At 43.7% G+C, this 26,602-nt stretch overlaps 1 protein-coding gene across 1 annotated transcript in view; it reads right to left on the bottom strand.

Annotated features, from left to right (window-relative positions):
• The window catches only part of phldb3 (pleckstrin homology-like domain, family B, member 3), a 91,239-nt gene that overhangs the window by 19,906 nt on the left and 44,731 nt on the right, over window positions 1-26,602 (bottom strand). Inside the window, 5 exon segments of the mRNA XM_034174146.1 lie at window positions 199-352; window positions 1,129-1,216; window positions 1,311-1,406; window positions 9,243-9,353; window positions 23,791-23,961. Of these exon segments, the coding sequence (XP_034030037.1) occupies window positions 199-352; window positions 1,129-1,216; window positions 1,311-1,406; window positions 9,243-9,353; window positions 23,791-23,961 (620 nt within the window).

The following is a 26,602-nucleotide window of genomic DNA, read 5'->3' as shown; positions in this document are numbered from 1 at the left end:
CGTCAGGATCTTTCTCCCTATATACCCTGGGTCCCTCCTCTGCACGTGTCAAAACCAATCTCGCCTCTCCTTTGAGCTAAAGTATGCAACAAATCCATATGATTCCCACGCCTTCTGCTCTGTGCAAATTCCCAAAAAGATGTTCACAAAAATGCTTTTCATTTCACTTTTCATCACGGCAGTAGTAAAATAACCAACCTGGCAGCACGAGAGCTGTTGTTACTGTTGCACGGAGTGAGGAGGCTGACTCCATTACTCTGGCCAGGTCTGTGCCCGTTGCCAAGTCTGTGGGAGGAGATGGGGCAAGTGAATTCTTCTGGGGTCTGGATGTCTGGTTTTGGCCTCAACAATCCTGACAGAGAAACATATCAGGACAAATACACATCAAAAAGATAATTTTATGACCATTTAATCAAATTTTTTTCAAACACTTGTTTTAAATGAATAATCCATAGCCCAGAAAGTTTGAATTTACAATCTTAATGCAGGAAATGTTAGAAAATCATCTCTTTCATGAACAGGAAACCAGTGAATGTTGGCCTCTTTTTTTGCATAAAAAACAATGATATTAACATTACTGATCACTCCAGTTCTATGTGGACAAGCACATGCATAGCTCCTGGTTGTTCCTAAGCAGAGTCTTAATCAGGAGAAACTCTGTTTCACTTCTGAGATCTGATGGGATCAGGTGTGCACAGAGTGGGATGGCTGGCAATACTATGTCAAAATATAAAAGGTGTTCCTGCTGCATGCAGGATAACCCTAAATGAACACACACACACACGCACACACACAACAAGACTTGACATGACTTTGTAAGTTGAGCTAATCAGTTGTTTTAATGAATAATGAAACAAATTATACTGAGGATATTTCAGGCGTCAGTACATGGAAGATTCTCTGGCTTGTCCGGTCTGTTTCAGGTAAATCCTGCTTTCTACCTCAGAAAAAACAATTTCCCAATCCCACAACACGCTTCTACTCGATTAAAAGAGAGGCAACTGAACAAACAGTTGGACAAAATGAGGCCATGAATAGTAAGAGAAAGCATTTATTGTCTCCTATCCTGCTGCTCTCAGCTTGAGTCATTTGGTGCACAATAGACAAGTAAAGCTGGTTGTAGCTCACCCTGTACCGAGAGCGGCCTGTCGCTGGGCTTGTTGTCACGATGTGAGCTCCGTCTCCTCGGAAAACTGGCAAATTCTTTGAATGAATCCTGCAACAAATGGGCAACACTAAAGCTATGTTTCATGTCCCTGAAATCGGTATCATTTCATATCTTGTAAACATGTATCCATGGTGACACAAACCTGAGGAGGCTTTTGAACAGTTGGAAGTGACATCATGTAGGGGGAAGAGCCGTTGATGCTCGCCCAGTTGGAAAACAGCTTCTTCTCTTTAAGAACCTGTAACAACAAAGTCAGGTTTGCTATAAGATGTAACTGAGCAGCATGCCACAAATACTGAAGGGGCAACATGGCACATGTACAAGTCGCACACAGTGACCGGCAAAACCCACAGCGTTAAGCATACTGTGTCTAGCCGTGAAAAAGAACTCATCTCCTGTTCTAAGCAGGCCTTAATGAGTTAAAGAATTATCAATTCCTCATTATTTTTCCTCTTCCAACCTCCCTCTTTGACTCAAACACATGGGCAGCTGCCAGATGTTGTCTGCTGTTGAACCCTTATCGTACTTTTCCACACAAACAAGAGCGCAATAGCAAGAAGGATTTCAATATTACAGGCAACACTGACTGCTCCTTTGAAGACGTTTAACGCAAATCCAGGAAAGAGCCTTTTGATCCAGAGTGGACAAACCTACTTATTTTGCATAAATGAGTTTGTCTCCATCAGCAGTAATGTTGTAAGACACTGTAATCATGCACAGTCACTGTCATGTGTTTCTTTCTCTGCCTCTCCGTCACCACTGACTTGAATCCTCCTTCCATCTGTTCCTCTCAGTTTTTTCTCATTAAGACGAGCTCACAAGAACTTTTCTGGCAATCGTTTTTAAGACATCGATTTGAGGGCATTTGTCTTTTATATTAACTTAACTCACCGATCATAGCAAGGATGTGAAACTTGTCCTGGTTCTTCGTCTTTGCCTCTTATTCCCTGTAATACATCCACACCCACGTGTGTGCACACACTAGCACAGCACCTCCCTTACACTGATTACTCCTTCCACACTAGCACAGCACCTCCCTTACACTGATACTGATTCTCTCTCTCTCTCTCTCTGCCTGCATGACTAATATATGTCTGGCACCATCTGCAAATTGCAATCTCAGTATGGAATCACATACTTCTATTGGCATTTATGTGCATTTTATTCCCTCATTTTTCTTATCTACTGTCTGTACGGTTGTATTAAAAATAATAGCAGTGTGTTTTAAAAAAGTGAGTAAAGCTCAAAATCCTTATAATAGTTTTTTATTTCCACACATTCAAATACACTGCGAACACTGCACATCTCATTTCAAATAAAAACATGAAGAAAAATTTATCAAATTTGTTATTACTTTACAGAAAGTGAAGAAAAGGGAATATTAGGCTGTTCAAAAAAATAGCAGTGTCTGCATTTTTCTTTTTGTGACCCTTATTACACCCTTACAGGTGTATTTCTCTCTGAAAATCTGTGTAAAAAGGGTTGTTCCAGACATTTTTCAGAAGAACAGCGTACTTTAAGTTGATTGGAGAGGGGAAAACATATAAAGTGCTTTTGAAGCTGCTTTGTGCATGATTAGTGGCGTCAAACGCATGAGTGAATAGCAACTTTTGTGTAATCCATCAATATGGAACATGCAGATTGAAAAAGAACGTGACGTGATAGAGGCAATCTGAGCTCAGATTTCGATTCAGCACCCCAAAATTACCCTAAATCAGTTCTCAAAGTCCATGCAAGTAAAAAAATGTTGAGCAGTGTTATTTATACGAGGTCTGTTAGAAAAGTATCCAACCTTTTTTTTTTTTTTTTTTTTGGCAAAAACCTGATGGATTTGAATCACGTGTGCTTGCATGAGCCAACCTTGAACCTTCGTGCGCAGGCGTGAATTTTTTCACGCCTGTCGATTGTGTCAGTTGCTGGTAAGCAGCATTTGTGTGAGGACGTGTGTAGTGCTCTCGATGGATTTTCATTGCAAGGAAAATGGCGGAACGAATGGAGCAGCGCTACTGCATCAAATTCTGCCAGAAACTGGGCGACAGCCAGGTGGAAACCATTCGGAAGATTCAGATGGCTTTCGGTGACAATCCTATGGGCATCACACAGATTAAGGAGCGGTACAACCAGTTTAAAGACAGCCGCACAACGGTGGAGAGCGAGCCACGTTCCGGTCGGCCATCAACATGCTGAAATGACCAGGTTATTTCCAAAGTGAACGCTGTGGTGATGCGGGACTGTCGTGTGACTATCCGAGAAATTGCGGAAGAGGTGGACATCAGCACTTTTTCGGCACATTCCACTGTGACAGAAGACTTGGCCATGAAAAGAGTGGCGGCAAAATTTGTGCCGAAGCTACTGACGGCGGAGCAAAAGCACCTCCGTGTTGAAGTCTCACAGGACATGCTGGACTCCGAAAAATGATGCCCACCTCTTCCACAATTTCTCGGATAGTCACACGACTGAAAAGCCACCGAAAGCCGTCTGAATCTTCCGAATGGTTCCCACCTGGCTGTCGTCCAGTTTCTGGCAAAATTTGATGCAGTAGCGCTGCTCCAGTCATTCCGCCATTTTCCTTGCAATGAAAATCCGCTGAGAGCACTACACACGTCCTCACACAAAGGCTGCTTACCAGCAACTGACGCAATTGACAGGTGTGAAAGTTCACGTATGCGCATGAAGGTTCAAGGTTGGCTCATGCAAGCACACGTGATTCAAATCCATCAGGTTTTTGCAAAAAAAAAAGAAAAAAAAAGAAAAAAAAGGTCAGATACTTTTCTAACAGATCTTGTATAGAGCTTTCCAAAGAATACAAGCACTAAACAAAATAAAATAATAAAATAATAAACAACAATAACAAAAGTGCACTACATCAATGCAAAAAACTAAAAAATAAAATAAATAAGATCCCAAATTAAAGAGGTGATAGAATAGAAATACGCCAAGAGTTATAGAATGGTGTTACATATAAGTTTTTGTTCTTTTCCACTTCAACAGGCATTTTTTTTTTTTTTTTTTACAGGTGCATCTTTTCTCTGAAAAATACTTTGGGGAAAAAAAAGTCTATTTATCCTGACCTTTTTTTGTTTTTAAGTCAGTGTATTTATATTCGGGCAGCACATTGGGCTGAGTGGTTAGCACTGTTGCCTCACAGCAAGAGGGTCATGGGGTCGATTCCCACCTGTGGCCTTTCTGTGTGGAGTTTGCATGTTCTCCCTGTGTTTGCGTGGGTTCCTTCCGGGTGCTCCGGCTTCCTCCCACATCCAAAGACATGCAGGTTAGGTGGACTGGAAACTTAAAATTGTCTGTAGGTGTGCTCGTGGGTGTGAGTGTGTTTGTTTGTCTATATGGGGCCTTGTCACAGACTGGCATCCTGTCCAGGGTGTACCCCGCCTCACACCCTATGAATGCTGGGACAGGCTCCAGCCCCCTGTGACCCTTAATTGGAGCAGCGGTTGAAGATGAGTGAGTGAGTGAGTGTACGAGGTCTGTTAGAAAAGTATCCGACCTTTTTATTTTTTTCAAAAACCATATGGATTTGAATCACGTGTGATTGCGTCAGCCAAGCTTGAACCCTCGTGCGCATGCGTGAGTTTTTTCATGCCTGTCGGTTGCTTCATTCGCCTGTGAGCAGGCTTTGAGTGAGGTGTGGTCTACCCCTCTCATCTATTTTTTATTGCGAATAAATGTCTGAACGATTTGGATCTTTGCTGCATCAATTTTTTTCCAGAAACTGTAAGAGACCTCCAGGTGGACACCGTTCGAAAAATTAATATGGCTTTCAGGGACGATTTTATGGGGATTAAACAGATTACGGGGTGTTACTGCCCCTTTAAGGACGGCCCACAACTGCTGAGAGCACAGCGCGCTCCCAGCGCCGATGGACAGGCTGACACCCCGAACAAACAACCAGATCATTTCCAACGTGAAGGCTTTGTTGATCCGGGACCTCGTCTGACTTTCACAAAAAGGCAGAAGATGTGGACATCAGCACTTTTTCCGGCACATTAAGACAGACGTGCGGAGGAGTTCGGCGCGTCGTGGTGCAGCCGCTCGGCGCAAAGAAATGCCGTGATGAAGCCTCACAGGACATGTTGGGGCATGTCCAGCTCAAGCTCAATTTTTCGGATATTCACACGACAGAAAAGCAACCGGAATCCGTCTGAAAGCCGTCCTGAGAGACCAACACCGAGGTGGTTTTGTGCCGAGTCAAGAGTGGCACGGTGGCGCGTCCCTCAGCTTCTTTTTCCATGAAAAAAAAAACTCCTGTAATGGTGGAATGTGCCGGAAAAAGTGCTGATGTCCACGTCTTTTCACAATTCCTGTGCTAGTCAGAGGACATACCGGATCAAGACAGCGTCCAGTTTAGAAATGAACGGCACATTTCACTGTTACAGGAGTTTTTGTCATGGAAAGAGGAACAAAGGCGGAGGAATTCCGCGCATCGCGGTGGAGCTGCATAGCGAAAAGAAACACCGTGATGAAACCTCACAGGACATGTTCTGGCATGTTCAGCTTATGCACAATCACAATCGGATATTCACACGACTGGAAAGCAACCGGAATCCGTCTGAAATCCACCTTTAAGCCAACACTGAGGTGGTTTTGTCCTGCATAATGAACGGCTCCGTGGTGCGTCCCTTGGCTTCTTTTTCCATGAAAAAAAAACTCCTGTAACGGTGGAATGTGCCGGAAAAAGTGCTGATGTCCACATCTTCTGCCTTTTTGTGAAAGTCAGACGAGGTCCCGAATCAACAAAGCTTTCACGTTGGAAATGATCTGGTTGTTTGTGCGGGGTGTCTGCCTGTCCATCCGCGCTGGGAGCGCGCTGTGCTCTCACCAGTTTTGGGCCGTCCTTAAAGCGGCAGTAACACCCCGTAATCTGTTTAATCCCCATAAAATCGTCCCTGAAAGCCATATTAATTTTTCGAAACGGTGTCCACCTGGAGGTCTCCTACAGTTTCTGGAAAAAAACTGATGCAGCAAAGATCCAAATCGTTCAGACATTTATTCGTAATAAAAAATAGACAAGAGGGGTAGACCACACCTCACTCAAAGCCTGCTCACAGGCGAATGAAGCAACCGACAGGCATGAAAAAACTCACGCATGCGCACGAGGGTTCAAGCTTGGCTGATGCAATCACACGTGATTCAAATCCATATGGTTTTTGAAAAAAAATAATAAGGTCGGATACTTTTCTAACAGACCTCGTATTTATATTCCTCTTGCCTCAGTCAATAAGGTCATGGAGTTAAATTAATATATTTCCTTGGAGCTTTGTGTGAGAAGTTGTAGGCTTGAAGGAATCACATTATTTCACAATAAGGAAGCATTATTTTCTACAACAGTGAAGCATTTTTTATGATTTCTGTAAATAACAAAAACGTTAGCAAACATACAAGGGCCGGCTGATGGCCCAGTCACACGGCACACGACGATTCCTGAACGAAGGGAAAAAGCAAAAAACGTCACAATTCGTTGAGAAAAGGTGGACGAAAGAGCTTTTATCACCGAACAGTCTGCGAAGCAAGAGCGCAAAAGGGACAAAAGAGGAACTTAACAAAACCGAAGCTCACGATCTCGATGAAACATGCCTGGAGTCAGCTGGAGCAGTGTGCGTGTCTGCATCTCTGAGTTCTGAGAAACTGCAAACAGAAGCTGTGGAGTTCTGTGTGCACGTCGGTGGACCACCTGCTCTGGTTCCTCGTCCAGAACAAAAGAGGGATCATCTCCATCATCATCAGAACCCTCACTGTCTGACGACACGCTGCGTGCTCCGTCTTCCTCCAATAATAAAAAAAAGTGTGCTGTGGTCACTGCTGTATCACTATATTATGTTCTAAGCCATATATATTTATTTATAATAGAAAACTGTCAAAAGGGAGAATAAATATAAATATAAGTGTAAAGATGATTGAATAGATCAGAGCAGTAAATTAATCAGTGCGTGTGAATGCACGCATTGACTCACATGTGCGGTTATTCGACCAGCTGATCACTGATCCACAACGTGAATTCTGCCTTCCAGAACAGCTCTTTATATCATCATTTTGATTCATCTACCCATTGCCACATGTACAGAAGGACTGGATTGTCATTCCTACACTCATATTGTTATATTTAATAAAAATAATAAGCGCACGCAGGAGCAGCTGCTGCCGCTGATGCTGCATTCAAGTACCGTCGGAAATTACACAACGTTTTTGTTGTTTCAAATTCAACAGTTGCTTGTGGCAAAATAATTAATTATATCCACACAAAAGATTAATTCTGGCCTATATAAGTGCCTCAGCCCATTGAAGCTGCCCCCCCCCACACAGATAAAAAAAAATCCAAGCAAACAGACTGAATTTGCCCTGTAATTTCCGACGGTACATGTAGCAGCAGCAGCCTCCGCGCTCACAAACCGGCTTCTGCACTGTGTGAAAATGTTCAGCTGCTCCAATGAAGTCAAATTAAATAATAACATTACAAAAACTACACAAACGATTAAAAAAACGTCAAGAACGACAGCAAAACGAGACACAAATGAATTGAGGTTTTCGTTGCCCTTCGTTCAAATTTTTCAACAGTTTAAAAATCCTGACGTAGCGCCAGCTGCAGGAACGAGGCTGCACGAAGGTTAAACGATGCCAATGACAGTCAACGAAAGTCCAGATTTCTTGTTTCGTCAGGGCTGCGTCACCCTTCGTTAAGTGCCGTGTGACTGGGCCTTGAGAAGTTTAAGCCTGACCCAGAGAAAACCAACATTTCTTGAGAATATGTGAAGTTTTGACTCACTGGGTGCAATGATGAGAAACATCTCCTTCACCCCTCATATTGGACAAGGTTAGGTGTTTTAAAAGAATTGCCAAAATGTACAACAGCTAAAAAACATGCATTTATAATGTTTTTTAAATATTGCAAATAAAGTAAGTCCCTTCGGCTGCTCCCTTGTTTGCAATCGGGGTCGCCACAGCAAATCCAAGGTGGATCTGCATGTTGAATTGGCACAGGTTTTACGCCGGATGCCCTTCCTGACGCAACTCCACATTACATGGAGAAATGTGGCAGGGGTGGGATTTGAACCTGGAGCCTTCTGCACTGAAACCAAGCGCATTAACCACTTGGCCATATTGCAAATATTATAGAAATAATTAATGTTTCTGAGTTCAATGGTACAAATATTTCATGAGGTGAAAGCTGGAATGATCCATTCAATGAGTTGAAGCCGAGTTGAATGGTATCTTCCAGCTTTCACCGAATTAAATATTTGTTCCACTGAAATAATGTACAAACATTCATTATCAGTTTTATATAATGGCTAAAATAGATCCTTGTCATTTGATATTATATTAATTTAGAAATGACAGAAAAGGGACATGCATTTTGTTGCTCCTCACTGGTGCTTAACAGTCCAACATGAACTTTAAACAGGAGTCCAAAAATAATTCTGATGATGTAGTCCGTGATGCCGTGCACTGACAATGTGTACTTCCAAAGACTTTGCATACTTCCTCACTCCAGTGAAAATTCACATCAGAAATTTGTCCAGATTTCCTCCTATCTTCATCCTCTTAACAGTTCTTCATGCCTCCAGACAGCTTATAGTGGATTTGTTTTTGTGTGTGTGTGTGTGTGTGTGTGTGTGTGTGTGTTAGAAGAATTCGCACTGTCAATTAACTTGTTCACATTGTTGTCTGTCAACAAAACAAACTCTGCCGTGTTTAGCTAAATGCTGTCCCCACTAGTGTGTGCGTGGGCAGTGTTCACAGCGTGCAATGGTTCAAAACATATGGAACCAAACTGCACGGTAAATGGAATCCTACATCTGTCTAGAGATCAGTTCAGACCAGTCTGAGAAAGTTCAGCAATAATATTTGCTAGTTTTCCACTTGCAGCTAAAGGAAAATAGCTGATTCCAAGACAAAATGAGCACTTTGTATTGCATGCGCTCAGTCAATCATCTTCAAACGCTTATCCGGGATCAGGTGGCAGGGGCAACAGCTCCAGTAGGGGACCCCAAACTTCCCTTTCCCTACTGCATGCAGAACTTGCATTATGTAAAATAATGTGCAGCACAGAATAAGTCTCGCTTACTGTTTGAGCTGTATGGAGCAGATCTTGCTTCTCTTTCCTCAAAGCCTGCAGCTCCGCTTCCTTCTCTGTCTCCATGTCCTTCAGCTGTCTTTCTAACTGCTGGACTCGTTTCTGAGAATTCAGAAAATAACGGTCTTTAGTGTTGACCAACATATCGCTTCTTCTCCACATGCTTTAATTAACTGTTATTTCTAGTTGTCCTTATAGATCCTTATCTGTGATGCCTCAGCAGAAAAAGGAGTGATGTGATGTGTCTTTCTTGTTAGTGTTAATGCCTCAAGCAGACTGACCTGCTGAGCAAGAAATAATGCAAATCAAAGAGAGAAAACACTTTTCAAGCACATGAGAGGCCTCTGTATTTTCTGGAGTATAAATCGAGTTTGATTTTTACTAGTTCCTGTGACTTACATTGACAAATCACATGTTCATTATTATTACCACTATCAAGCAATTAAAATATTAAACTAATTAATTACAAGACTTGCAATTACTTAATTTAAATTAATCAAGTGTATTTTTTTTTTTTAAATATCACCCTCAAATTGGCTCAGCGAAAAGCACACAGGAGGCCATCGTGGCCATGAACCTTTTAGCATGTTCAAAACAAACGCAAAAGGGATGCAGAAGCTGGAGGATGCACTATGATCTTGGCTATTTGATGTGATTTTTACCAATAAAGTTCATTATAAAGCACTGTTGTTGCACTGAACAATGGACACTGATAATTACATTCTGGACTCACGCCATTCCAGCAGGGGCAGTAAATCATCTATATATTAAAAGCATGCATGCATGTGTGTGCATGGATTTTATTTAGTAAGTTCAGTGTAAGTACATAATATAATTGGAAATATGTGCGTTAAAAATATATGAATGACACAAGAAAGTGAACACACTTATTTCCATTGTAGTCCATTTAAAATCTCCCCCTCTAGCTGCCACCTTATCGTGGTGGGGGAGTTTGCGTACCCGGATGATCCTAGGAGCTATGTTGTCAGGGGCTTTGTGCTCCCTTATAGGGTCTCCCAAGGCAAACAGGTCCTAGGTGACGGGTCAGACTAAGGGTAGTTCAGAACCTCCATGACCAGTAAAAGATCAAGGACCGTGACGTCGCCCGGTATGGCGGAGCCGGGGTCCCACCCTGGAGCCAGGCCTGTGGTTGGGCCTTAGCCCATGGGGCCCGACCGGGCTCAGCCCGAAAGAGTGACATGGGCCTGCCCTCCTGTGGGTTCACCACCTGCAGAGGGGGCCATGGGGGTCGGGTGCAGAGAGGATTGGGTGGCGGTCGAGGGCGGGTGGCCTGGCGGCCCGGTCCATGCTCACAGGCCCTGGCTGTTGGGACGTGGAATGTCACCTTGCTAAGGGGGAAGGAGCCTGAGCTTGTGCGGGAGGTTGAGAGATACCGACTAGAGATAGTCGGGCTCACCTCCACGCACAGCTTGGGCTCTGGTACCCAACTCCTGGAGAGGGGCTGGACGCTTCATTTTTCTGGCGTCGCCCACGGGGAGAGGCGGAGAGCTGGGGTCGCATTGCTTATTGCTCCCCAGCTCAGTCGTCAAGTGTTGGAGTTCACTCCGGTGAACGAGAGGGTCGTGTCCCTACGCCTTCGGGTCGGGGACAGGTCTCTCACCGTTGTCTCAGTCTACGGGCCGAGCAGCAGTGCAGAGTACCCGACCTTCCTGGAGTCCCTGGGAGGGGTACTAGATAGCGCTCCGACTGGGGACTCCATTGTTTTCTTGGGGGATTTCAACACCCACGTGGGCAGCGACAGTGAGACCTGGAGGGGGGTGATCGGGAAGCACGGCCTCCCCGATCTGAATCAGAGTGGTGTTCAGTTGTTGGACTTCTGTGCTAGTCACAGTTTGTCCATCACGAACACCATGTTCGAGCACAAGGGTATCCATAAGTGCACGTGGCACCAGGACACCCTGAGCCGGAGGTTGATGATCGACTTTGTAGTCGTATCATCTGACCTTCGGCCACGTGTCTCAGACACTCGAGTGAAGAGAGGGGCAGAGCTGTTGACTGATCACCACCTGGTGGTGAGTTGGATCCGCTGGGAGGGTAGGAAGCCGGTAAGACCTGGCAGGCCCAAACGTATAGTGAGGGTCTGCTGGGAACGACTGGCGGAACCCTCTGTCAGCGAGGTCTTCAACTCCCACCTCCGGGAGAGCTTCTCCCAGATCCCGGGGAAGGTTGGAGACATGGAGTCCGAGTGGACCATGTTCTCCACCTCCATTGTCGATGCGGCTGCTCGTAGCTGTGGTCGCAAGGTGTCTGGTGCCTGTCACGGCGGCAATCCCCGAACCCGGTGGTGGACACCGGAAGTAAGGGACGCCATCAAGCTGAAGAAGGAGTCCTACTTATCTTTGTTGGTAGGTGGGACCCCAGAGGCAGCTGACAGGTACCGGCAGGCCAAGCGTGCCGCAGCCTGTGCGGTCGCAGAGGCAAAAACTCGGGTCTGGGAGGAGTTCGGGGAGGCTATGGAGGAGGACTATCGGTCGGCCTCGAAGAGATTCTGGCAAACCGTCCGACGCCTCAGGAGGCGGAAGCAGCTCTCCACCAGCACCGTTTACGGTGCGGGTGGGGAGATGTTGACCCTGACTGGGGATCTTGTCGGGCGGTGGAAAGAGTACTTCGAGGATCTCCTCAATCCCATTGTCATGTCTTCTGAAGAGGAAGCAGAGACTGGGAACTCGGAGGCGGACTCATCCATTACCCAGGCCGAAGTCACCGAGGTGGTTAGAAAGCTCTTCGGTGGCAAGGCTCCTGGGGTGGATGAAATCCGTTCTGAGTACCTTAAGTCTCTGGATGTTGTGGGGCTGTCTTGGCTGACACGCCTCTGCAACATTGCGTGGCGATCGGGGACAGTGCCTCTGGATTGGCAGACCGGGGTGGTGGTCCCTCTGTTTAAGAAGGGGGACCGGAGGGTGTGTTCCAACTATAGGGGGATCACACTCCTTAGCCTCCCCGGTAAGGTCTATTCCAGAGTACAGGAGAGGATGGTTGAACCTCGGATTCAGGAGGAGCAGTGTGGTTTTCATCCTGGTCACGGCACACTGGACCAGCTCTACACGCTCCATCAGGTGCTCGAGGGTTCATGGGAGTTTGCCCAACCAGTCCACATGTGTTTTGTGGATCTGGAGAAGGCATTCGACCGTGTCCCTCGGCGCACCCTGTGGGGAGTGCTCCGGGAGTACGGGGTCCGGGGTCCTTTGCTAAGGGCTATCCGGTCCCTGTACGACCGCAGCAGGAGCTTGGTTCACATTGCCGGTAGTAAGTCAAACCTGTTTCCAGTGCACGCTGGCCTCCGCCAGGGCTGCCCTTTGTCACCGGTTCTGTTCATTATTTTTATGGACAGAATTTCTAGGCGCAGCCAGGGTGTAGAGGGGGTCTGGTTTGGGAACCACAGAATCTCGTCTCTGCTGTTTGCGGACGATGTGGTTCTGTTGGCTTCGTCAAATCAGGACCTTCAGCGTGTACTGGGGCGGTTTGCAGCCGAGTGTGAAGCGTCCGGGATGAAAATCAGCACCTCCAAATCCGAGGCCATGGTTCTCGACCGGAAAAAGGTGCTTTGCCCTCTTCAGGTCAGTGGAGTGTACTTGCCTCAAGTGGAGGAGTTTAAGTATCTCGGGGTCTTATTCACGAGTAAGGGACGGATGGAGCATGGGATCGATAGACGGATCGGTGCAGCATCTGCAGTGATGCGGTCGCCGTATAGGACCGTCATGGTGAAGAGAGAGCTGAGTACGGGGGCAAAGCTCTCAATTTACCGATCGAGCTACGTTCCGATCCTCACCTATGGTCATGAGATTTGGCTCATGACCGAAAGAACGAGATCGCGAGTACAAGCGGCCGAGATGAGTTTCCTCCGCAGGGTGGCTGGGCGCTCCCTTAGAGATAGGGTGAGGAGCTCAGTCACTCGGGAGAAGCTCGGAGTCGAGCCGCTGCTCCTCCACGTCGAAAGAAGTCAGTTGAGGTGGCTCGGGCATCTTTTCCGGATGCCCCCTGGACGCCTCGCTGGAGAGGTGTTCCGGGTACGTCCCACTGGGAGGAAGCCCCGGGGAACACCCAGGACACGCTGGCTTGGGAACGCCTTGGGGTTCCCCCGGAGGAGCTGGAGGTGTGTGTGGATCGGGAGGTCTGGGTGGCTTTGCTTGAGCTGCTGCCCCCGCGACCCGACTCCGGATAAAGCGGAAGAAAATGGATGGATGGATGGATCCATTTAAAATCAAAGGACAAAAAAGCAATAATAAAATAAATAACAATAATAATAATACTAGTGTGTATGTGATACAAGAACCTAAACAATTTATGAATAATTAAGACAATAAATTAACATTAAAAAATTACGCAAGTAACAGGAAATAAAAGGGTTGAGTTCTTTCTTTAAAAGCTGTTGAGGTCTAAGGTCCTTTAAACATTCTGGATCACACCACTGGCGGATATATGGGGGGGTTCAGGGGGTTTACACCCCCTCCCCCCTTGAGCTGCACCAAAAATTAAACAGCTCTGTTACAACTTGCCAGCCAAAATCTTAACCCTTTGGGCTCCAGGGTATAATAGCGAATTTATGAGTATTTTTATTTTTTTATTTATTTATTTTACCATTTTGGATTTACCTTCATAATTTACCTTTAAAAACTGTTTACTTTGCCGTGTTTGGTATCATTTTTTTCAGCACAACCTAACCTGTGTGACTTTAAAGTTTTTCTTTCATTCTGACACACTGCATTAACACAATGAACCAACATTCACACAAAAATATAAAATCTCAATAGAAAAAAAGTAAAAAAAAAAAAAAAACTGTGAAAATCACAGATATACCGTATTTTCCAGACTATAAGTCGCACTTTTTTACATGTTTTGGCCGGGGGTGCGACCTATACTCCGGTGCAACTTATAAATGAAAAATATACCGGTAGGATCTCAATTAATTTACTGTAACAAAACAATTTCACGTGACAGAGTCGATCTATGTTTTAAAATGGCCACCGGAAAAGGAAATGCAATGCATCATGGGCACTGTAGTATGGCGGCCATCCTATAGGTCACGCTGGTCGCGATAACCAATCAGAGAACAGAACGTTGGACGCGTATTCGTCACCTCACCCACAGCGTGTGAAGCTGACGAACACGGTGCTTGCTGTTATTCCGGCATGGCGAACAGAACAGCTTCAACCCTTGGATATCAGTGTGAGCAGAGTGTTTAAGTTGACGCCGAGAGCTGCGTGGGAGCACTGGGTGAGCGACGGCGGAGGATTAGCGTGTGCACTTGGAAGGAGCTGGCGTCGATGATTGTGAAAAGCGTCTGAAGCAGACAAACATGGTGTTTATTCCGGGACGGCTAACAAGACAGCTTCAACCCTTGGATATCAGTGTGAGCAGAATTGACGCTGAGAGCTGCATGGGAGCACTGAGCGACGGCGGAGGATTAGCGTCTGCACTTGGAAGGAGCTGGATCGACACCGCTGGGTGGTCATGAGCTGCGCAGGTAGGTGCTGCATGGTTCAGCTCGCAATGTGGTCCACAAAATACAAACGTATCGGTAGGTAAATGCAGCTCACGAGAGAGCACTCGAGGCTTGTGTGACTGTTCCTGCGACTTCTGACTACCATAGAAAAATAAAAATTTCAACGTTACTGATAACTTAACAAGACAACGGAGAAGGCCCGAAAAAATGCCACCAAAAAGAAAATCATACTCTGCAGATTACAAGTTGCGACTGGTGAAATATGCATCCGAAAACGGTAGCCGTCACAATATTATCATCTGAACTTTTCATGTTAAGTTAACATACCTGTATGTCCATGGGACTTATAGTCCAGTGCAACTTATTTATGGTTTATTTTTCTTTATAATGGATAAAGTGGCTGGTGCGACTTATACTCCGGTGCGACTTATTTATGGTTTATTTTTCTTTATAATGGATAAAGTGGCTGGTGCGACTTACAGTCCGGTGCGACTTATAGTCCGGAAAATACGGTATCTCAATTTCTATTTATTTTCATTTATATAGCGCCAAATCACAACAGAGTTGCCTCAAGGTGCTTCACACAAGTCAGGTCGAACCTTACTAAATCCCAGAGCAGCAGTGGTAAGGAAAAACTCCCTCTGAGTTAGAAACCTCAAGCAGACCAGACTCAAAGGGATGACCCTCTGCTTTGGCCATGCTACAGACACAAATTACAGAACAACTCACAAAACAAAAATACAAGAAATGCTGTTGGTGCACAGGACAGGAGGGTTTTCAGCACAAATACCACACCCATCTCTGGATGGAGCTGCACCTTAAACAGAGAGAAAAAAACAAAATCAGGCATCAGAAATACAGTACAATTTCCCAGCATTAAACAACAAGAAAAACAGGATACTAAGGTGATCGCTTCTCTACTATAGCAGTGAAAGGTAATCCCAAAACACTGTGATATGTGCCCAAGGGGTGCTATATAAAGGGAGAAAAGCAGGGGGTCTAAGACGGACCCCTGTGGAACCCCAAATTTCATGTCACTAAGGTTAGAGGTAGTGTTACTGTACAAAACACAGTGAGAACGACGTCTACCATGCAAGGGCACTCCCAGTAATCCCAAACTGATTTTCCAGCATATCAAGTAGAATATGATTATCTACAGTATCAAATGCAGTACTGAGATCTAGCACCAGAACCGTAGTGGTGTCTGAATCCATTGCAAGCATAAGATCATTCACCACTTCAGTGAAAGCCGTCTCTGTGGAATGATATTTTCTAAAAGCAGACTGCAGTGGCTCAAAGAGATTATTCTCAGTAAGCTAGTCCACAAGTGGCCGTGTCACCACTTTTTCCAGAATTTTAGAGCAAAATGATAGATTTGATATCAGCTGATAGTTTTTCAATACACTAACATTAGGTTTCTTAAGTAACGGTTTAATCACTGCAGATTTGAAACTTTTAGGAACAGATCCAGAAGTTAACAGGGCTGTGAAATGAAAATTGTGAAATCCGAGGAAAATTTGCAGGGGGTCTGGGGGGGGGCAGCTCCCCAGGAGCCGGGGTCTAGGGCCCTGTGGGGCCACAGAATTAAATTTTTAACTAATGATACTTTTTCAGCATCTCCTGGAAGAACAAATCTCAAAATTAGTGCATATTTAAATGATCCTACATTCAACCTTTTATTTGACCCGTCGATGATGTTGAAATAACAGAATATGACATGGAAGTAGGACCTGGAATGATTTTCCTTTTAATTGTAAACCAAATTATGCATTAACTCAGAACAATTAAACTACATGAAATTTATGAAGACTGAAAAGACTGTTACAGCATTTCAAAAGCCACAGCTAAAGCTTGTAGAATATTTGGAAAATCATGGTAAAATATCAATAACATACCTTATAGTAAAAATTCACTTATATTCTTGTGTAAATCCATGCAGCCTAAATCCATTCAAAGCTACAATGTCTATTTTACAATGAAAGAAAGTCTAGATTAGTGAAAAAAAGTCACATAATCTTGTCTAAAATCATGTTTGAACAGCAGAATGTTTATTTTCTTACCGTGTTTCCTGATGGCACACTTCACTTTTCCCGTTTCTTTTATCTTTCAGGTGTGTTGATGAAGCCAGAGACGATTCCACGGATTCTTGTCCTTAGGAGACTTTTTCAAACAGTCTCTCGCCATCTTCTCTCTGTGCGACGTCACTCTGTGACACAGACATGCTGCACAATTCCACTTTTAAAAACTTGAAAGCTCTAAAAGTTTGAGATGTCCACATGCTAAGTTTAGCTTAAGCGCCACACAGGAGCCACACAGCGTCGCCGTAGAAACCAACCAATCCTGCTTTACGACAACGTAACAGCTATGCTGTGAGTGGCATTTTTCCTCCGCGAATCTCCGCGGATCCGAGGAAACTGATTTGTATCTGTAACACACAGATCAGTGCCCGCAGGCTTATAAAACTTAAACGATGTCGTAAAAAAAGAGAATGCTTTGCGATAAGCATTTTAAAAACTCAGTGCTGATCACGATTAAAGAGTACATCACAAACACCCCCCCCCCCCCCATGATGAAATCAGCGGAATCCCGCGGATCTGCAGAGAGGTTAAAGAAAGATTAATAATTTCCACTGCAGTTGGCCCAAGAGTGGGTCACAGGTCCTTAAACAGTTTTGTTGGTATAGGATCAAATAAGCAGGTTGTGCTTTTTGTTGACGTTATGAGTTTCGTCAAAATGCGGAGAGAGATACTCTCAAATTCTGTAAATCTAAGTAATACCTAAGTAATGGGGCCCACCTCAATAGCAGGGTGTAGTGGCTGGGTTAAGGTATGCTGGGATATGTTTAACCTAATGTCTTCTATTTTCTTCTCAAAGTAATCCAGGAAATCTTGTGCTGTAAAAGGACAGCAAACTACAGGTGGTTGTCCATGAATAAGTGTTGCCACCGGGTCGAACAAGAACTTTGAGTTATGCTTGTTTTTGTTGATCAAATCAGAGTAATAGGTCCACTTTGTAGCCAATAATGCATGCTTATAGTCTAAGACAGCATCACGCCACGCAAGGTGGAATACTTTTAATTTTGAACTACGCCATTTCTATACTAGACCTCTAGCCTTATGCTCGAGTTCACGCAGGTAATCACTGAACCAAGGTGACTGTGTTTTGGGGGAGCGCGGTTTTAACACAGGTGGCACAATCATGTCGAGTGCAGTTTTGAGCACTGAGTTTAAACTCTCCATAAGACTGTCTACTGATTGGATATTTGACAAATGTGAAGCTAAGACATCAGGCAGTCTAGCTTCGAGCTCAGTCTTAGTTGAGGAGTTGATGCATCGCCGTAGTGATATATAAGGTTGTTCTGCAGCGAAACTGTAAACTTAAGTGAGTGATCAGAGACCACTGACGTAAGAGGCATGATGTCAATATTCATGACAGCAATACCACATGCAAGAACCACATCCAGGGTATTTCCACTAATGTGCGTCGAGTCCTGAATGCACTGCAGAAATCCTAATGCATCCACAAGTTCCATAAATGATTTGCAGAGGGGATCAGAAGGCTTATTTATATGAACGTTAAAGTCACCAATGATCAGAATGTTATCTGCACTAGTTGACAAGTTAGAGATGAACGCACCAAATTCATTGAAGAATTCAGAATATGGGCCAGGAGGCCTATATACAAAGTACAGTGACAAAGTAAAACGGCTGGTTTTAATTCTTCTGACTTTGGCAATGCATAATATCCTGAGCAGAGCGGAGAATCAGATGCTGAAACAAGTTATATTTGTGACCCCCAACAGCTAATAAGCTAAACCTAGAATTACTCTGCATTTAATCATTAGTGATCGATCTCTGCTCCCCTCCACAGCATGTCTTTTTCCTGGTTCTCTCCCTCAGCCCCAACCAGTCCCAGCAGAAGACTGCCCCTCCCTGAGCCTGGTTCTGCTGGAGGTTTCTTCCTGTTAAAAGGGAGTTTTTCCTTCCCACTGTAGCCAAGTGTTTGCTCACAGGGGGTCGTTTTGACCGTTGGGGTTTTACATAATTATTGTATGGCCTTGCCTTACAATATAAAACACCTTGGGGCAACTGTTTGTTGTGATTTGGCGCTATATAAAAAAAATTGATTGATTGATTGATTGATTGATTGATAAATAAGAGTAACACCCCCGCCTTGCTTCGCATGAGGCCACAGTCTCAAGTTGCTGAATTTCCCTCCCTGGCAGATAAACTGCACTATCACCATAGAGGATTTTCTGCACTAATTTCCCCGCTAAGCTAATGGATTCCACAGCCACATTTGTCATAAACCTTGCAGGGTCTCTAATCACCTGCTCCCTGGCCTGCTGTAAATTCCTAATGTTACCCTCCCTGTAGAGCTCTATCTATGTTCGCAGACAAGATGGCAGCGCCTTCCCCAGTAGGGTGAAGGCCATCCGGCATCAGCAAGCCACGGTGGCCCCTGAACGAAGGCCAGTTATCAATACAGCTAAAGCCTTGCTGTCTACAAAATTGCGCCAACCACATATTTAACGATGTCAGCCTGCTAAACATGTCATCAGTACCCCGGGAGGGGAGGAGACCAGAGACTATTAATCGATGCCCATACATCTTTCTGGCAAGGTCACAAGTCCTCTCTATGTCCATTTTTGTGACCTCTGAGTGCTTCATCCTGACATCATTGGTGCCGATGTGAATAACTATGTGACTATATCTCACATAGTCTCATAAACCACTTTTTTATAACTTACAATGCAAACATAAATTGTACATTTCAAAAACATATGTACAAATGTAGCAAACAACAAAGTTGCATACAACTATTTACATTAAAATGCAGGAAATGTTTTAGGTGCTTTTTGTACAAGTATTTACAAAACAATAAAACGCTACACATTTCCAACTTTATACTTGCCTGCCTGGTTGTTATTGTGAACCTGACCTATAAAAATACTGTGACAGAAACTGATTGTTTTTTATGCATCATCCATCTCAACTTGTTAATAAAATTACAGCAATTACCTGTTCCAAAGGTCCAAAATACATGCTTGAACTGCCTGAGATTGCAGGAAAATGCACCTTTAATTTCAAAATTTTCCAGGGGAGCACACCCCTGCAATCTCCTATTTAAATCTCCCCCTTCTAAGAAGCCTAGATTCACCCGTGCAGATGCCATTCCAACTCATTATAGCGACTTTGCACAATTGATTACCACCCTTGAAAAATGTATTAGACAGAGAGAGGGAGGGGGGGGAGGGAGAGAGAGAGAGAGAGAGTATAGATACACACACACACACTAGCATATTGCCTGTGGGGATCCATGGGCTCTAGATTGGGTAGTGTTATTAGTGTGTGTGTGTATATATATATATATATTTAACACACACACACACACACGAGCGTCCAAGTCTCACAACCATTCAGCAAGACAGGTAGCACCAAGACCCTAAAGACTTGGACCTTTGTTCTCCTGCCAGGACATCAGAGTCAACACAAACACTACTGATCTGTGACCTCATGACTCCATAAACTCTTCTCAGACACCTCTCTAGCTCAAAGGTAGAGAAACCAGAGACATATATTTTACTCCTGAGATGAGTTAATGTCTCTACAAGCTCAATACTTTCACCACAAGTCATTAAAAGCCTGAATCCTAGATAATCACAAACCCAGATCCCCTGATTCCTCATTCAGATTCTCAAATCTTGAAATCTGAAATCATAGTGTGTTATGATATGTACTCCTGTGGGATTTTTGTGCTAAAATGTATTTTTACCTCCGCCAAGGAGATTATGTTTTTGGTCACGTCTGTTTGTTTGTTGGTCGGTTGGTTTGTTAGCAGGATTACTCAAAAAAACCTCAACGGATTTCAATGAAGTTTTTTACTAGGGGTGTATCTTGGCCTAATTTAGAAGTCATTAAATTTTGGTAATGATCTGGAACACGATCCGGATTCAGTAATTTTTTAAGGATTCTTTATCACTGCAGGATAGGGCCAATTTCCACATTTTTGCATCTAACTTCACGAAGACGGGTCACAAAGGCTGAACAAAAATTAAGTTACGACACAACAATAATTTAGCATTTGTTTCTCCTCATTGAATAAACTTGTTATTAGAAAATAAAAAGCTTGTGTAGTTCTTGCAGTTTCTCTTTATAAATACATTTGCTGAAGAGCTAAGGGTTTAACCACTGAATCTGAAACATGACGGTAGATGCATGAAACAACGTGGATTAAGTCTCTTTGCCAAAGGGTATTCCATGTGATGTCAGTGACCCTTGGCGGAGGTTTGCGCTCTCCGAGTGCTTCTAGTTTTTTTTTTTTTTTTTTTTTTGGTGCAATGGGTTAATTTCAGGTCAGACTATTGCAAAATGGTGGGGGACAAATTTTCTGACCCGCCCTGTGGGGGTGGTTTTCTTTCCAGGCCCTCCACCAGACTGACCCCTCACCTATCTCCGCAAATACTGATTTGCATGATTCTGGGGTCGGTCAAGGGGTTTTTGGACATACTGAATCCATTTATGATGGTCCACAAGAAACCAGAAATATAGTTACTATTGACTTCCGGGGCAGAATGACTATTTCTGATGATAGCCAACATCAAATTTTAATTCATTATGGTGGTAACGAAAACCTGGTCTTGCAATATGACGTTTTCTCAGTTTTCAAGCATGAGAAATTGATTGTTGAAGTAAAATTTGTGATCAGACCTTCATGCAATGTGATAAAACCACTTACTTTAAGGAATACTGATGATTATCTGTGCTTTCAGGATGAACGCTGAGCTGGTGCTGGCAAGCCAAAAATCAACTTGCGATCAAGTGATTAGATAAGGTCAAAGCTAAAGATTTTTATGTCTAGGAGCTTCTGTGTGTATACTTGCAGGTGGTAAGCTGAACTGCAACACACGTGGATAGCCAGTCATGGCGGAGAAAACCGAGAACTCCGTGTGTGTTATCTGCAAAGAAGGTGGAACCTCACAGAGGAAGCTCATCAGTAACCCTACAATGATCGACGAACTTTGTCTCATGCTGCCAGGAGCGTGTACATTTAGGACAAACTGAAATCAAGCAGCTCACGGATCTCTTGATTAACCTGAATGATTCTGAATGGAAATTACTGCACTACCACAGCAAATATCCAAAAGAAATTGTGAAAAAACCCAAGATCAAGCACCTCAGGGTAAAAGAGAATGCACTGATTCCGCTGTTTCTACTGGAAGAGGACCTGGGTGCCCTTCATGTTCAACAGACTCTGCTAGACCTAAAAGGAAAAATGTTTTTCCCGAAGGCAGAAGTATGTTTGTTTTCATTCTGCTGCTTTTGCTCCAGTGACAGCATAGAGCCTGTTCACCGGGTTTTCTCAGGTAGAATGGGCGAGAACTTTCTTGTTGTAAAAACAAGAAGACAGGATCATGGCCATTGCAATCCCACCCAGATTTGGTAGTTCGCAATTGACTGGAGAATCAGCTCTAAGCACCATATAAGGATGCCTTGCCTGTTGCACCAGTGACTGTGTGCCTTTCATCTCAATAATAGACTCTGTTTTTTGGTGCTGTTCTGTTTTTTTTTCTGTTTCTTCTGCTTGTAAACATTGGTAACATTTTTATAAAAACCTTGTAACTGTTAGAATGGCCTAAGCAGTGGGTCACCCCTCTGAGTCTGGTCTGCTTATGGTTTCGTCCTCACTATCATCAGAGGAAGTTTTTCCTTACCACTGTCGCCTCAGTGCTTGCTCAGGGGGTTTGGTAAGGTTAGACCTTACTCATGTGAAGCGCCTTGATGTAGCTTTGTTGTGATTTGGCACTAAACAAATAAAATACATTCAACTGACTCCAGAAATGTCTAACTTTCTTGGACACTGAAACGAGGATCCAGCAACTCGTAGCCAGTGGCGTTTTGCAAAGTCAAGGAGCATTGTGCCATTTTCACCAGTTACCAGATCCATGCCGAGCAATGCAGTCTTCATAACCAGCCCTGTCAGTGCCAGTTTTCACATGGGGGGGGCTGTCAATCACAGAGTGCAGCTGTGAATAAAAGGTCTCCTTCACAAAGACATAACTCACCGCAGCTGAAGCACAGACTGAGAAAACACACACCTAGTGACCGTTCGAGTCTGCGCTTCACACTACATTCCTTGACAGGGGTAATATCCAACAAAATTCTAAGGAGCTGGTCTGCCACAGCAACTGCCACTCCCTTCCAGAATAATGGAATGGCCAGACCAAAAGTAGGTGTATTCACTGACAAAGACACTTCCCACCTCAGACAGTGCAGTTACTGCAACATCACTGCAACATTTTTCAAGCTCCCTCCACAGCAGTGGAAGCTGGTCAGGTGCTCAGGTTTGGACCAGGGCACTGTTGTGCAGTGGAAGACCCCTCGCCACTCACTTCCAAGGAGCTCATCTAGTCTTTGACAGGTCTTGTTTTTCATCCTGCTGGGTTCCATGCTACCGTCCTTGGCAGTGCAAGCACTAGTGGGAGAGCCAGTTTAGAGGTCGACCACTCATCCATGTGGCAAGTTATAGTGGGTTACAGCATTACCAGTAGCAGGATCAATGCTGACCCTGACCCGACCTCAAAGGGTGCTATAAATTTTAGACCTCTGCAGTTAGGGGAAGACCTAAAACACATGGGAAAGATCACATTTCAAAACTGGTTCACGAACAACCGAGAATCCCCCAAGAAGTGATGAAGGACTTGGCTGAGGATACAGAAGTATAGGATGAGCTGCTTGGTGTACTGCCACCGTGACCCAGACCCTGATAAGCAGCAGATAATGAATGAATGAATGAATTTGAGTTAGAACTTTCATATACTGTCCCCAGACCAAGTCACCATTTTCAATCTTTGAGAATCTTTTGAGTTCTCCCTTAGCACTGCTTCATAAAAACAGGCCCTGGTGTCTATAAAAGTCTGATGCTAAACTCCATTTCAGGGCTGTTGAAATGAAGTTTATCTGAAAGTTAACCTAATGTCAGCCTTCAAAACTAAACAATGACCAAAGGCAAGACATGCAGAAAGGTTTCAATCCCATCATATTGCATATGGAGGAGCTGTGATAATTTCCTTACCAGTACAGTATTCATTGCAAGCTGCTGGCATGAGATTTCCTTTTGTAAATCCTCTTCACTCTCTCCATGCTCAGCAATCTCGCCTTCCTCCTCAATGCCGCTCTCTTGTTCCAGAACACGAAACTCCCAGTCCTCAAATGCCCGAACTGCTGCTTCAATTGTCTCCTTCTCCTGCATTGAAGACAAAACGTAGTCAAACTTGGTTATAGCAGCCATTTGAAATTTGCAATTCCAAAATATTGGGCATTCATGACCAGTGTTGGGTACCTTCCTTTTAAAAAAAAGTAGTTCACTACAGTTACTAGTTACTTCTCCCAAAAAGCAACTGAGTTAGCAAATGTGTTGCAACATTATAAAAAGTAACTAGTTACATTTTTAAAATGTTCAAATATGTCAATGAATTTGTATCCCCCCACCCCCTGCTTGTAATTCAACTGTATGTTCAATTATTTATAATAAAACTGAATATTAAATATGTTTAATGAATAAAATGTACACTTTGTAGAATACATTATGAACAGAAAGCATTCTATATTGATCTACACTATTTTAAAGAAAGAAAGCTGCTGGTTGTAAACAAAGGAGTGAATGGGATTCTTCAAAAGATATACTAGATTACACAGCATTCATACTCAATGGCAAATAATCAAATTCTCATTCCACAGGGAAAATAAATGGGATATGGAGCAATTATGTAAACTCATTGTCCAAATCCTTAAATGTGTGGGGGTTTTTTGTTGTTTTTTTTCTTTTTTTTTTGGTAGGTACAAATATATGTAATCCACTCTGATTACTCTTAGTTTAGTGTAAGAAAGAGTGGAATTTCAGAATCAGAATCAAATTTATTGACATGTAAGTTCTGACATACAAGGAATCTGATCTGGTGTCACTGGTGCATAAACAACAATAAAAGTAAAGGAGAAAAAAAAGGAAAAATATACTTATGAAAGAAGAAATAGGTGCATATACAACGAAAAAAAAAAGAAAAGGAAAAAATACTTCCGTAATAAGTAAAGGCGTCAAATAGACAAATTGGCAAAACTATATTTACTGTCAAATAAATACAGTGGAATACGGCAGTGCAGGCATGCAGATGAACACTACCTTTCAGTGCAGGGATGAACAGTCTGTACTTTGTGGGAGTGGAGGGAGCAGGGTAAATGGGGGCCTCTGGCATTATTTATTAGTCTAGCTACAGACGGAAAGAAGCTGTTTTTGTGCCTTGCCATTTTGGTCCTGATGGACCTCAGCCATCTCCCAGTGTCAGTGAGAGGGATCGGCCACTATCTTAAGTCAAGCAATTTACAGATTCTATTGCACATTTGTGTAAGATGAGTGTGTAAAGTGTGTAAATTTCTGAGACACTGATACATCAGGTTAAACATGTACTGAACAATCACTAAAACTCACACGCACATTGTGTGTGTGTGTGTGTGTGTGTGTGTGTGTGTGTGTGTGTGTGTGGGGAGGGGGGACCATGAACATTCTATGTTTCACTGACAGCCACTGTCACACCGAAACACAAGATGCAAACTATGTGGCTTGAGGTGATTGCAATGCACTGATTTATTACATTCTCAACTTCTGCAAAATATAATAATAATAAAAAAGCTAAATAAATAAATAAAATAAATAAAAAAACAAACATGATTTTTGGGTTACAATGGATGGGTAAATACGGCTGCATAGTGCTATATACAACTCATATATACACACACACACACACACACACACACACACACACACACACACACACACACACACACACACACACACACACACACACACACACACACACACACACACACACACACACACACACACCTTCAACTGCTTAGTCCAATTAAGGGTTGCGGGGAGCTGGAGTCACAGAGCGCAAGGCGGGGTACACCCAGGACAGGAGACCAGTCTGTCACAGGGCCACAAAGAGACAAACAAACACAGTCACACACACACACGCACACCTTAGGACAATTTAAAGACTCCAATCCACCTAACCCACATGTCTTTGGATGTGGGAGGATATTGGAGTGCCCGGAGGAAACCCAATGCAAACACAGGGAGAAATGCAAACTCCACACAGAAAGGCCACAGGCGGGAATTGAACCCATGACCATCTCGCTGTAAGGCAACAGTGCTAACCACTAATCCACCGTGCTGCCCGCTGTATATAAAAGCTGAAGCAGTATTGATTACAGGAGCCTAAACGTGATTATACATCACAAATGTACAGAAAATGATCGTGCCTGAAGCCCAATCTGGAGCATAACAAAAAAATTTGATTGATTTTTCTTCATTCAGCAAATGTTTTTGCCAAGCATCAATACAGTAGTTAATTAATTTACATGTAATCTTGGCAATCAAAACATAAATGGAGGACAATTACAGGCTGGAAAAGAATAAATGATGTTTCACTATTTGATTAGATGTAGCAGGTCCATTTTGGAACATATATAAAGTGCTGCCAAAAGGTTTTTGAACCTTTGAGCCTTTACACATTTGAATTCTGTAAAAACATTGAACATTGTCTAAATTGGGGCCCTTTAACCTCACAGTGAAAACTAATGTCTAATGTTACTAATGTTCGCGCGTCGGGACGGAGCCGCTAATGGCGCACAACAAAAAGCACATCCGCGTTGGAAACCATTCGGAAGATTCAGACGGCTTTCAGTGGCTTTTCAGTCGAGTGAGTATCCGAGAAATTGTGTAACAGCTGGGCATGTCACAACTTGTCCTGTGACACTTCCAACACGGACGTGCTTTTTGTTGTGCACCATGAGCGGCTCCGTCCCGATGCGCGAATTCCTCCGCA

The sequence above is a fragment of the Thalassophryne amazonica genome, chromosome 7 (assembly GCF_902500255.1).
Source record: "Thalassophryne amazonica chromosome 7, fThaAma1.1, whole genome shotgun sequence".
NCBI classification, from domain to species: Eukaryota; Metazoa; Chordata; class Actinopteri; order Batrachoidiformes; family Batrachoididae; genus Thalassophryne; species Thalassophryne amazonica.
The sequence above is the reverse complement of the archived record's forward strand: the minus strand, read 5'-3'. Positions and strand labels throughout refer to the sequence as shown.